The sequence below is a fragment of the Equus asinus genome, chromosome 16, assembly GCF_041296235.1.
Source record: "Equus asinus isolate D_3611 breed Donkey chromosome 16, EquAss-T2T_v2, whole genome shotgun sequence".
In the NCBI taxonomy this organism is placed as follows: Eukaryota; Metazoa; Chordata; class Mammalia; order Perissodactyla; family Equidae; genus Equus; species Equus asinus.
In genome coordinates this window covers 4893194-4907123 of record NC_091805.1, presented here as the reverse complement: position 1 = coordinate 4907123, position 13930 = coordinate 4893194, and the positions used below count along the sequence as shown (strand labels likewise).

The 13930-nt window shown below is 39.0% G+C and overlaps 1 protein-coding gene across 3 annotated transcripts in view; it reads right to left on the bottom strand.

Moving 5' to 3' along the window:
- PDE4B (phosphodiesterase 4B) overlaps positions 1 to 13930 on the bottom strand; it is a 494697-nt gene that overhangs the window by 327407 nt on the left and 153360 nt on the right. The window contains exon 1 of one of the 3 annotated variants that reach the window (XM_014853008.3): positions 279 to 1159. The exons of the other annotated variants lie outside the window; for them this stretch is intronic. Coding sequence (XP_014708494.3) covers positions 279 to 514 — 236 coding nt within the window. The 5' untranslated portion in view covers positions 515 to 1159. Of the gene's footprint in view, positions 1 to 278; positions 1160 to 13930 lie in introns of those variants that run through there. 3 annotated transcript variants of the gene reach the window in all.

The following is a 13930-nucleotide window of genomic DNA, read 5'->3' as shown; positions in this document are numbered from 1 at the left end:
GAATTTTTAAAACTCCTTCAATAGTCAATTTACCTAGAAGTGGCTAGGTATTTTTTACAAGCAGTAATTTCACAGGCTCTTATCTCATCTGAAAACAGCTAGGAGCACAAAGATAATTTCACACACAGTGCACTGTGTATTCTTCGGCTGACCCCCTCACCATTCATCTCACACGCGTGGTATGTATGATGAACAAAATTCAAAGGTTCCATTTTCTCCATTTGCAACTCACAGCTGCTGAGGAAGAGCGCCGCGGACCCCTCCGCGCCCCGTCTTACCATGTGTGAGCCACAGTGAAGCGGCGGCGCTGCCGAATGCTTTTATTCACCAGCAACTTTCTGAAAAAGCACGGTGAGTTCCTTGGCGAACTGCGTGGAGAAATTTTAGGAGATGTGGGTCTGTTTCCCGGCAGTCTTGGAAGCTCGAGTTCCAAGTGCATCTGCTCCTTGAAAGTCTTTATGCAAACCTCAGATTCAGAAGCAGTAAGTTCTTTTGAAGAATCTTTTGCTGTCATGTCTTATGTGAGTGCTAGCTTTCACCATCCAAAACAAAACCCTCTAACATAGCAGAGACACAGCTGCAGGTAGGGAGGCTGAGAAGTCTGCAAACTGCTCCCGGTTTAATTGAGGAAGCTGGAGCTCCACGGCAGGAGCTGCTTAGAGCAAGAGCAGCATGCTCGAAGAATGGCAAGTCAGGCTGTCACAAGGAGCTTTATCAGCCCGGTTTTGCCTCTGAAAATGCGCCAAAGTGCTTCCCATGTCAGTAGCCTCCTTGTGGATGAGGTTCGTCTGCAAGCGACACACTGACACTCACTGAATTCATTCAGCTGAATATATCAACTCATGAAATATTCACAAGGGCTTCTGATAAATCCTTCACATGTGTTTTTCAAAAAACCCTATCAAAGGACCTGCATTCACCACTGGATAGGAAGCAAACCTGGTCACCTGGTCACTTGTTTTGTTTGCACAAAGAGCAGAACCAGAGCCCCGGCGGCATGCGTGGTGTTTAAAGTCTTCATTCAGAATTATCTTGCTCTGTAATGCACACAACAGTAACTCCACCTACCAAATGCTATTGGCCAGAATTATCTAAACAACGGCACTGTTTCCCCCTCAACACCCTCCACCCTGCAGATTTTCACAGAATTTGTGAAGCTACCGTCCTCATCACAGTGAAAACATTAAATCAGGGATTGTTGAAAAGCCTAACTAAAACAGCCCCCCAAATTCCATTTCTGAATGAAAGAGCTGATTACTGAAGTTTTTTTTTTCTCCCTTCTCCAGAAGATCCAAAACAGCATCAATAAAAAAAATGTCAGCTAACAGGAAAACACTGGATTAGGTTCATTCCCCCTGAGGAATTTAAAGCCTTATCTTTATTCCAATGCACATTACCCTCATTCTTCTGTTTAAGAACATCGTTCCTGGGTTGCACAAAGCAGACACTCTGGTAGACACAAAGTCACTTCTAAAAGCCGAAGTTCCCAGAGTGGAAATGGAGGTGACAACTGGGAAAAATGAGTGCTCCCAGTCAAAGCGCAGAGTCCAAAATCAAGAATCAGGCATGTGTTTGTGTGTGTGCAGCTAGGGGTACAAGACAGTGCATGCCTGTGCGAGGGTATATTGACTCGTGAGTGTGTGTGGGTGCTCTGTTCTCAAGGGCGGGCAAGTGAGACATACGGGCAGAGAAGTCCAAAAGATAGCAGGTTCCACAGCACATCATTGTCACCTGAACTTTCATTTGGAACTATGTCGGAATGCGGCTTCTATACTTTAGAAAACACGCGGAAGTAAAAAGAATGTTGCAGAGCTTGAAGTGTACAGATGTTGTGAAAAGTCTGTACTGGCCAGGACTGCCACCAGGGCCAGCCTGATCGCACAGGCATTTCACAAATCAGAGCGAGGGCTCTTCAGGGAGGGTGACAGTTAAGGAATGACTCACAGTAAGACTGCAGTGGAAAAGGGAGACATTTATTTTTTTCTTCCAAGGTGTGAGGACTTCCACCTTTATAAAATCACTCACATATGTCATATGCTCTGGCTGAACAGCTAAAGGGCTGCCTAAGAGCAGACAATGACCTCTGTATAGGAAGAAATAAACCCCACACAGCCCTTGGGGGAAGTCACTCAGACATAATAGAAAGGATGTAAACTCCTGGTTTACAGGTACCATCTTGGAAAGATATCAATATTGCAATAAGACAAAAAATATGTCATGAACAAAAGCAAAGTCGTGGGATTTTATAGTTGGAGTGAATCCCAGAAATCACCTTGTTCAGCTCCTCATTTCAGAGACGATGAAACAGACCTAGAGAACTTCAGTACTTGGCCAAAGTCCTATCTGTCATTGACATTAGAGCTAAAACCCAGGACTTCTGCTTCCCAGTTGAATGCTCTTTCAGTATACAATCCAGAGAGGTTAAGACAGTCATCTTGTCTGGCTAGGCCTTAGCACGCGTTTTTGATATATTTGAAGATATTTTAACTGACCTATTTGAGAACGAGTTGTCAGTAATATCGTGAGAGAAAATATGAGTAATGCTATCTATTATTTACTGCATTGTAAAAACAAAGCTAGGACTTTTCTCCAAAAATAATGTGATATAAAGCTGGAACATGAGAATACATGATCCTGTCAATATTCAGAGTGACTTATGTGCAAAAAATAAAATAGTAATTTGAAGCCACTATGGTCTTTTTTATATTCAATTTTTAAGGCTGTCAAAATACAATAAGCATTTTAGGGATTTTTTTCCTCGCAAAATTATGGCAAATTTCACAACCCAGATTTAGCTGTGCATAAACTAGGGTTCAGATAAGGAAACATTGACATAAACTTTCCTAAAGCAGCATGGCAGTACAATTATAATTATTTTCCAATTCTTATTGTCAATTTACGTAACATTATGTGACATTTCAGCCAACCCTAGTGTCTTATGGTTAAGATTCTGCACTCTCACCGCTGTGGCCCGGGTTGGCTTCCGGGTCAGGGATCCACACTACCCATCCGTTGGTTGTCATATTGTGGCAACTGCCTGTTGCTGTGACGCTGAAAGCTCTGCCACTGGTATTTCAAATACAAGCATGGTCACCCATGGTGGACAGGTTTCAGCGAAGCTTCTACACTGGACAGACTAGGAAGAAGGACTTGGTCCCCCACTTCTGAATTTTTGGCCATGAGAACCCTATTGACAGCAGCAGAACATTGTCTGATACAGAGCCGGAAGGTGAGAGGACGGTGCAAAAAGACCAGGCAGCGTACACAGGGTCACTAGGAGTCAGAATTGACTCGAGGGCATTAACAAAAAAACCCGTGACATTTCACATTACTCTTCTCACTTTGCCTACTATGACAGCCAATGTCCCAGTGAAAGAAATTTTGAGAATCATTCTAAGAAATAAAATTCTCAAAAATATGTAAAGTCTGTCAATTCTACCTACTCTGGGTAACATTCAGGAATACCAAAGACAGTTAATTGAAATACAAAACTTAAAAGATAATCAGACTGTTTTAAAGTCTGAATTAGTTACCTCTGAGAAAAGGAAATGCATGTTTACAGGTAAATGCATGAAACTTGCTTGTAGAGTCAAAATGCCAAAGAAAAACTAGATACTGTGTTAAATCAAAGATGAATCTAGAATGTAGGAAACAGGAGAGGGTACCTAAGGAAAAGTAAACAAAAGTGCAGTCAAAGCAGATAACATTCTGCTGTATTTAAACAAAGAATATGCCGTTTGAGAGAGAACCAGGGGAACAGGAAAAAAAGCCAGTAAGAAAGCAGATAGCATTATGTGCCTCCTGAGGGCCTAGGAAGGTGCTGGAGACCTGAGTGGAACCTTCGTCTCCACATATAATGCTCAGTCCTTAGCACCTCAAAGGGAAAAACGAGTAATTCTGAGTCAATTTATTACTGTGCCCTTGGGAATTATTCGAGAATTCCAATTATAACTATGCCTTGATTTTAAATAATGCAATTCCTGGTATCCACATCCTGTCAAAGCAACAAGAATCAAGAATTTATCACAATAAAATTTCATTAAAAGATCTGAATAGAGTTATGTGGTCAATTATAATCAACAATGTGTTATTTATAAATATAATGGGCAAATTGAAAATAGTTTGATTTTTCATTAAATTAAAACGGAAAGCAAATTAATTACAAACAAAATGATAAACTCATAGTGCAAGTATTGTAACATCGTTAAAATGTTTAAACCTAACAGCTTTGTGATCAAATTATTTTAAATGAAGATAATTACATTCTTTTTCTACTCAATACCTTTCAGACTTTAAAAGTTAACTTGGAATAAATTTTCTCTGAACTGAGTGACCAATTTTTAACTAACCATCCTCATAAAACTAAAGTATTTCAATGACAGAAAACTTGCAGATTCTGTGCAATAAGTTGTATATAACAACACTGACTACAAAATAACATGGCTCACATTTGCTGTAAAGACAAACCTGGACGTTTGAGAAGACAAGAGTTTATTCAGAAGTTTCTTTTTAAAGAGGAATAGATTTAAGATTATCGATATTAACGGTTAAATTATCGTTGATTATATCTTTATTTATGTCACTATTTAGTTGTCTTTTCTGAAACAGCACACCATCTGAGCACAGCTATCAGGCTCTCTCCAATTAAAAATACACGAGGTCTTCCTTCAGTCAGACAAGGGAACACGTGAATGCGGAACACCAGAAACAACTGTAGGCTCATTCAACAGAACACCTGTCTCGGCACAGATGGCAACCTCTCCCAATTTCTCTACTTCAGTTTGAAGAAATGAACTACAGAATTATTCTAACGTGATTGAAGAAAAGATGACATATAACTGAATGGTGATAGTTGTCCAGCCATCTTGGGGAAGAACGATTAGCTGACCGCTCTTGAGAATTAAGGAGTTATAATGAAGCAGCTTACATTTATTGCATACCTACTTGATGCCAGATATTGTTGTAAGCATTTTTAATAAATCATTTCATTTGGTCCTCATTATAAACATATCAGACAAGTGCTGTTGAAATCTTTGTTGGACTTCCCCATGGTATCAAACTCTGAGGTCCTTTAGGGCTGGGCTGAGTCTTATTCATTTCTAGAATATAGAACAGAGTCTGGCATAGAATAGATAGTCAATAAATATTTGTAGCCTGAACACACATTACTTTGCCCATTTTCAGAAAAGAACATCAAGACACAAAATTGCAGTTTTTAAGGAGTTGATCCTACACCAAACTTTTTATAACAGAGGATACCTAACAAGACAGAAGAGGGAAGGCATGCTCCCAGGGTGGTCTAGTCATGTCACTGAAAGTATATCATCACAAGTACTAAACGTCCTTGAGTCTGGAGTCATCTAGCACGTCATCTTCATAAGATAAGGTGAATGCTTCACTTTTATACATATGAAACTGTTTAATTACTCATCATTAGTAAAACGGTGCTCCAGAATGATCAGTTTTCACCTGTACCGCCTAGCAGTATGAATCATACAGAGAAAGTGGGAAGCTTGTACCCTAGATGCTTGAGGCTGGTACCATAATGTTCTTAAAGAGAGTCCTACTCAAGAAAGAAAAGCCCTCCTCTCTACGCTCGGGAAAAGTGAAAGTCTACACAATGACCTCTAAGACTGCATCCTCACCTCAGTTCCCCTCTGACTGCATCTCCTGCTACTCCCTCTCACCCTCTCTGCTCCAGCCTCCCTGGCCTCATTTCTGCTCATTGAACAGGCTGTGAACGTTCCTCTCCCCTTACATATCTGCATGTTTTTTCCCTAACCTCCTCACAGGCCTTGCCCAAATAGCACTGCTTGATGAAGTCTTCCCTAACCACCTGGTTTAAAACTACAATCTCTCCCATTCTGCTTCATTTTTCTTCATCGTACTTGTCAGCATATCGTATTGTATATGTTACTTACGCACTGGTTTATCATCGTTTACGCCCCTGAGTTAAGTTTCACGAGGGCGAGGACTTTGTTTTGTTCACTCCCATGATCCCAACTCCCAGAACAGTACTCGCTACGCAGTAGGTATTTAAATAAATCTCTGTTGAACGAATAAACAATCTCCTCGGTGCAGAATAAGGTGAGGAAGGGTGACATTAGGCAAAAATGGGGTAAACCACCTCTCTCAAATTAGAGCAATAGCTAGCGTGGCAATGAACAGTAAGCCTTTCACGGTTTTTTGGATGACTTTACGTAGTTTTATTGCCCGAAGTGTTACTTCTCTATTTTCTTTGCCAAGAATACTATGTCTCATCCACTAAGGCTGAACTCAAATGAAAACTCGTCACTGAAACCTTTCCCAACCTCCACAGGCAGAGTCAGCTGCTTCCTCCCCTCCCCCCTCCACCAGCGCTGGACGTTTCCTAGTCTATTGTAGCATATATTTTCACTTGTCTCCTGGACTACCCTTGGAGCTCTCCAAGGACAAAAACTATTTTATCCATCTTTATATCTCCAGCGCCTGACATTGCATCTCAATTGGTTAATATTTATTGATTGAAAACGTGAGTAGAAAATGAATTTTGTGCCCCGAATCATGCCCTCCTGTTAGCCCTGGATTTTTCTTGCTCTCTTGAAAGTTAATCCAGTCAACATCTTAATTTCTTGAACTTGAGTTTGCAAAGGATTCCAAAACTGAGCTTCCTAAACCATAGCAGTTTGGCTGTGTTTACCATTTTTAGCTACCATTTCTTTGTTCTTTAAAGAAAATTATTATTATTCACACGCTCACTGCAGTGCAAAAGCAGAAGACCCACATGTTATGATCTCCGTTCGTTAGGTGGCGCACAGGCAGCATAGACTTGCTGGGCCCTCTCCTCACGGTGCTTTCTGGTTTTGGCAGAGTAATTAGGTGCTTCTTTCCTGAGGCACATGCTGTGAAGATAAATTGCACAGTCAAAAATACTAAGGGAGCGCCTCTCTTTGTTTCCTAGGTCATTGTTAACATCAAGATATATTAGCAAGGATGAGCCAGATGCATAAATGCAAGGAGAGAAACTGTTCCCATGGTCCCTGTTTTAAAATCTGCATTACGAGAGGGTACTTCAGCTCCAAAGATAATACTAACCTGTCAGCAAATCAACTCAAAGCGTGATTTTAAATGAATAGGATATTAGGGACATATGTGTTAAAAACAAAGGCACATTTGGGAAACTCTCTCTCTCTCAAATGAGTTTTCATCTTTTTATTATTTTCTACCCTGTCAGCAGTTTTCTGTGAAATATGTAAGAAAAAATGGTATAGTATTAATCTAGTTAAAATTTTAAATGTAAATCATTATCTGTGTTAGACCAATTAACTAGGATACTACAGAGATCGTAGAAAGAGTAGAGCACACATAAAAATTAAGTCAAATCCACTCCGTCGCTCTTAAAAAGAGAATAATATTCAGGGATCCAGTTCATGTTTAAATATATATTTGCAAGCTATTTTACAGAAACAATATTTTCCTAAATTAATATTTTAGTAGTATGAATCTAAAAAGGGTACAGAATACATATCAATATGGAAAATGCTTCCAAAATAGGCGGTTAGATCAAGATCAGCTCACTTAATTTCAAGATTTGTTTATTCACTACGTATTCTGTTCATTTTAAATCTTTTCGTGTTAGAAATTATTAACAATTCAGTAACGTTAATAATGATGGCTTTTAGATTTATAATGAAGAAAGCAGAATTTTATCTAACAACACTGGCTGTGAAGTTCTAGTATCAAGAAGCAACTCAAATTTAAGTTCATATAAATATTTCATACCATTCAAACAGCGCAATATCAGCATATGTAAAGTCAAGACAAGACATTTTATATGTAAGCATGCTGAGCTTTGTGGCAAAGACTTTTAAACAGAATAGATAGCTTTGTAAAGCTCCTTTGGTTACTCTTTTGTCTCTTTTGTTTTCTTTTTAAGATTATCATACAGTAAGATTGACCTTTTTGGTGCACTATTCTATGAAACGTCACACACGTGGCTTCATGGAACTTCTACTACATTCAGGATATAGCACAGTTCTGTGATTCCCCCCAAAATTCTCTTGTGCTGTACCTTTAGAGTCATATCCTCTACTCCTAATGCCTGGTAACCCTGCATCTACTGTCCATCACTATAATTTTGTCTTTTCAATAATGTCATATAAATGGAATCATACAATACTTAACCTTTTGAGACCAGCTTCTTTAACTCAGCACAATGTCTTTGAAGTTTGGCCAAGATGTTACATTTATTAAGAATTCATTCCCTTTTATTGCCAAATAGTATTCTGTTGTATGGATGTACCATAGCTTGTTTATCCATTCACCCACTGAAGGACAGTGGGTTGTTTCTAGTTTGGGGCAATTATGAATAAAGCAGATAAACATCCATCTATAGGTGTTTGTATAAATATATATTGTCATTCCTCTATGGTAAATATCCAGGAGGGGATGGCTGGCTCATAGGTCAAGTGTATGTTCATCCTTATAACAAAATGTCAATCTATTTTCCAGAATGGTTGCATCATTTTGCATTTCCGCCAGCACTACATGAGAGTTCCTGGTTGCTCCATAGACTTTCACGTGTTTGCAGCTCGATAGATCCACCAGCCTGTTCCCTGCCCGTGGACTCCCAGAAGTCTGATAGCCTTCCTTCATTTCATCCTGTCTCTGTCTCTCTTGAGCCCAAGCTGGCAGGGTTTCTGTTGATACAAGTTTCTCAAAAACTTTGTTGGCCTCCCATGCGATTCAGGGAGGCCCAAGCCATCAGACAAGAGAACGCCCCCGAGATCTTTCCTGGACAACTGCAGCTCTCTTCCTGATGTTTGCTGAGATGGTGGATGGGATTCATGAGCTACAGGACTGATTTCTTTGGCAAACAGTTGTCCAGCCATGCCCTTGATGTTCTTTCCAGAACACATTTTCTCTTTTTTTTTTGCAACGTGCTTAGGCTTAGAATTTTCCAAGTCTTCAAGTCCCAGTTACTTTTTGCTTAACAATTCTTTCTTCAATTTATCTCTGGCCTCCTGCATTTTACTATAAGCAGAAAGGAGAAATCCAGTCATGCCTTCAACACCGCTTAAGAAGTCTCCTCAGCTAAAAATCCAAGTTCATCACTTGCAATTTCTACTTTCCATCCACAAAAAACTAGAACACAATTCAGACAAGTTCTTTGCCACTTTATAACAAGGATCATTTTTCCTCTAGTGTCCAATGACACGTTCCTCATTCCCATATGAGACCTCAACAGAAGCACCTTTAACATTCATATTTCTATCAAGTCTCTCCAAGGCAGTCTAGAATTTCTCTATCAAGTGCCTCAAAACTCTTTCAGTCTCTATCCACAGCTCAATTGCAAAACCACTTCCACATTTTTAAGTATTTTTTACAGAAGCATCCTACTTCCTTGGTACCAAAATCTGTGTTGGTGTGCTGTGGCTGCTGTAAGAAAGTACCACCAACTGGGTGGTTAAAAAGCATAAATTTATTGTCCCACATTTTGGGAGGCTAGAAGTCAAAATTAAGGTGTTGGCAGAGTTTGTTCCTTCTGAGAGCTGTGAGGGAAGGATCTTTTCCAGACTGATCTTGAACAAAGAAGGGGAGGGTAGAAGGAGAAAGAGAGAGTGAGCTGCAGAAAAAGATATCATAACTAGTATTTATTGAGAGCTGACTATGTGGTAGGCATTTTGGCACACATTATTATTGCATTTAAACCTCATAATACCCCTGTGAAGCATACAATCTACCCTTTGCAGGTGAAGAAGCTGAATTAAGGAAAGATAGGATGAATTACCCAAGATCACCCGGATAGTAAGGACTCAATCTCAAAGCCATCGATCTTCAAAGTCACACTTTAATCCACTCTCTGCATTGCAAAGGAAAAGTGAGAAAGAAACACATGGATATGCCCTAAATATAAAGGTAATCCACTGCATAAAAGCCTGTAACTCCAATTACGGTATACCCTGAAATTAGAATAGCTTCTCTATAAATGCCATATTTCAGGACAACACAAAATAATTTGAATATGCAATAAAAATGATTAGTTTCACCCAGTAGCAACAAATTTCAGTGAGTCATTTTTTTAAATAATTTTGTGGAAATGCACCCTTATCCATTTTAAGTCAATTTTGGAAGAGAAGATTACTGCCTTAATGTGCCTTAGCGTGTTCTTCATTTGCAACTCAAAACTAGAATTTATTTCACCTTCACGTGTTGTTAAAAACTAGAAATTTTTCTTATATTTCCTTTTCTTTATGATCTTAAATATTAAAGATAGAAATATCCTCCTATGATTCTATTTCTAGCCTGTTTTAGCTTCTATAGACACTCCTGAACGTATGTTTTGGGACTCCTGGGTTGGAAACTTAATTCTCTTGGCTATCATCACTACAAACAGTGTTTTGCTATGAATCTGTACTGATTTGCAAGCTCTGGGCTCACATTTTAAACGGTTTCATTTGTGTTACATTAGCTATAACCAATATTTCATTTTATTTTTGGTAATTTAGCAATTTTAGAGGCAAGAGAGCAAATTCTTGATGAAACTGCTTTTGTTTCATCTCTTTAAATTTCTCTTTGTTGGAATGTGGGTCCACTTGCAGAAGATACTGGAAGGTGCCACTTCACACCAGAGTAAAATCTAAGCATTCTCTAATTCCTCCTTCCAGTCTGTGCCTAGTACCATTTCTTGGTTCACTTTTCTGGATTTTCAGATACATTTTGGGATTCTGTTGGTACGATATCCACCAAAATTAGTGGGCACCGCTTGCCACACACAGAAGTCAAAGAAAACTTCATCTTCATGAAAATATAAACAAACTCAAAGTAAAGCACATTGAGAACATAAACGAGACTCAACTAAAAGGGAAAGGAATGCCCCTCCCCCTTCGTAGCAGGTGATTTGTAGTCTAATCACAGCCAATGTTCCCCGCTGTAGATTGCATCGGATTATGTTTTACAGCTAAAGAAGCGTGCGTCTTAAGGCAGAGAGCCACATTTTCTGAATCGTGACAGCAACAGCTGAAGACTAAAGATAGACAGTCAAAACAGCGTTTTCTGTACATTTTCAGTTGTTAAAAAAGCAGTTACAGTACATTATGTATGAAATATATATTGTTTTAACCCTGTGATGGCTCCACTGGGAAAAAGATTTATGGTAGAAAATATTATTTTATGCCTTCGTCGTACGCACATCTTTAAAGCGGTGATAGCTCGTTTTCTTAATGTAATATTTTCAAATATATTTTATATAGATGTGTATAATTTTTATTAAAGATTATACAAATTTATGCAAAACATTCCCATTTCAAATAAATGTTGAATTTGCACATGGCCCATCACATGGCTAAGCACATTTGCGTTTCTCTCTGCCTGGAACTCTCTTTCTCTGGATCTTTCTATGGTTCTCACCCTATTTCCTTCAGGTATCTGTTCAGACATCCCCTCAGAGAGGCTTTCCTTAATTACCCTGTGTAAAACAGCATCCCATCCTCCCTCTCACCTTGCTCAGCTTTATTATTCTAACAACATCTATTTGCTCTCTGACATTGTCATTGTGTCACTCCCACTAGAATAAAAGTCCCTTGAGGACAGAGACCTTTCGTTTTATTTACCATACTGACTCTAGCACCTAAGAGAGTGTCTGATGTACAGCAGGTGTTTAATAAATGTCTATTTAATAAATAAAGATCACAGTTAAACTGCAAGAACATTTATCCATGCTCCCATTAAGCACCATCTCTGTCCTTCTCAGTCACCTCAACCAAGTCCTTAAGCAAATTCATTGTTGTAGCAACTGAGAAGAGATGCTGAAAGACATGTGCAGAATGACAGATCAAAGGCAAGGATAAGACTCATCTTGAATTCACCACCACTAATGGCCTTTTAGCCACCACTGCTGGGTACCATTGAAAGTCCAACTTCCCCTGTGCAGAGGAATATTGCAATTATCTATCGCTTAGCCGTAACACTTCTTGCCAGACAGAAGGCAAAGCAGACGTGAACTTGTGACCTTCCCGATGGAGGAGCTGCACCACCACCCAGCAAGATTTGCTCTTTCAGAGAGCACAATGGTAACACTGTGTATGGAGGCATGATTCATAGGACAAACAGGAGCTCTGCCAAAGGCAGGAAGGCAATCTGTATGGAATCCTATATGCTGAGAGGCCTTTCTTCTCATTTCAAAATGAGAAACAAGCAATTTGGGGGATGGTAACTGCCCAGGTGGCATTATATGTCCCTTAGGTGGGAAGACCCAGGATGTGTGAATCACTTCTTTTTTTCTGGAGTGGAGTTCTAACAAGGAGCTTTATTTTGGTAAAGTAATCAAAATGTTCTTTGAAACTGATTTCAGTTTTTCATAGCTCAGTAAATATTAGAGAAAGGTGATGACGATGAAAATTAGGGAAACATTTAAAATGTTACTGAGTTAAATGGCTGAAAATATTTATTAAAGGGACACGGTTTAATGGGGTTTTGAAGAATACCTGTTAAAAACCCAGAAGTATATAAACGAAAGAGATGCCAAGGTGAGAGACCCTTAAATCTGTATAAAATTCTAAATGATTCAGTATTCAAAACATTGAGCTTGTTGTCAAGGAGATTTATAGTAAGCATAGTAATTCTCCTTTCAATTCTAAGCTATCATTTATACCGTCCAGAAACACTGCATTATAATTAAGAACTATTTTGCCATAGATAACATTATATTTCCTAAAGAGTACACTTGATGTTTTCTATTAAGACTACTAAGCACAAAAATACAGCAATCTATAAAACATCTGTATGTGAAAATACTTATGTGGAAACAAATTGAACCCCTGGTAAACTGTCGAGCAAGCAAGTAGGAGCACGACCGAAGGGAATGAATTCTTTATCAGGAGTCTGTGCTTTGAGGTCTAACACAGCCCGCTTCTTCATCAGCCCAGGGCAACTCCTGCAAGCTTTCTGTTTCTCAGCCCCTCACCTGTAAGATGTAAATACTCATACCACGTATTTGGTAGGGTAATTCATGTAAATTAACAAATTACAATTTCAAATGTAAAAGGCATCGCGTTTGCAATGCAATCTGGCATGGACACATGGATAGTATCCTCCCTTGCAGGACCTAAAAAGTGTTGTAGACGTTATTCCATTCATTTGCACGTATTCCTTGTAAAGGGGAAATCCAGCCTCAATGCGGCTTCTCAGCCTTTATACAAAACCCCCTGCTTGGTTACCATCTGCCGCTTTCCTAAACTTGAATAAAGGAAAACTTTCTCCTCAGGGCCTAAGGCAAGATTTTCCAAGCAAAGAGCAAATATCTTTAGAACAACACAGAGTGAGTTTCTGAGGGTTAGAATATGTAACCTTTCTTGAAGAAAGAGCAAGAACAATACATCACTGTCTCCATTTTCCCTATAGTATTCAAAATAATTCTTTCTGATTTTTTTTTCAATTACAAAGTGCAAAAAAAGCACAGAAAAGGAATAAACATTTGTTGAGGGATTATTTTTGTGAAGCACTTGAAATATTATCTCACAGAGTGCTTAAAATAATTCCATGATACAGGTTTTATTATAGAGAAAATTTCATGGAGCAAAATTTGAGGTTCAGGTAACTTAAGAAACTTACTCAAAGTCAAAGCACTAATAATGATGCACCGCGGCTTTTCTCTCTGTCATTCTCTGTTCTTTTCATTATACTCGTGCTTCTCCAAGTGTGCTTCCATAACTAGCACCACCAGCATCTCTTGTGGTTATATTTCTTGAAGAGTAATCTGGACCTGCTTTTAAAGATTGCTACCTACTGAATCAGAAACCCTCATGGCGGGACCCAGCAATGTGCTTTGACAAGTCTTCAGGTAATTATTATGCACACCAATGTTTGTGAACCATTGCATTCCACGATATTTTCCGAGTTGATCTCACAGAATTCTAGCATATAATGAGACCAAAGGAAAAAAAGAGACAGA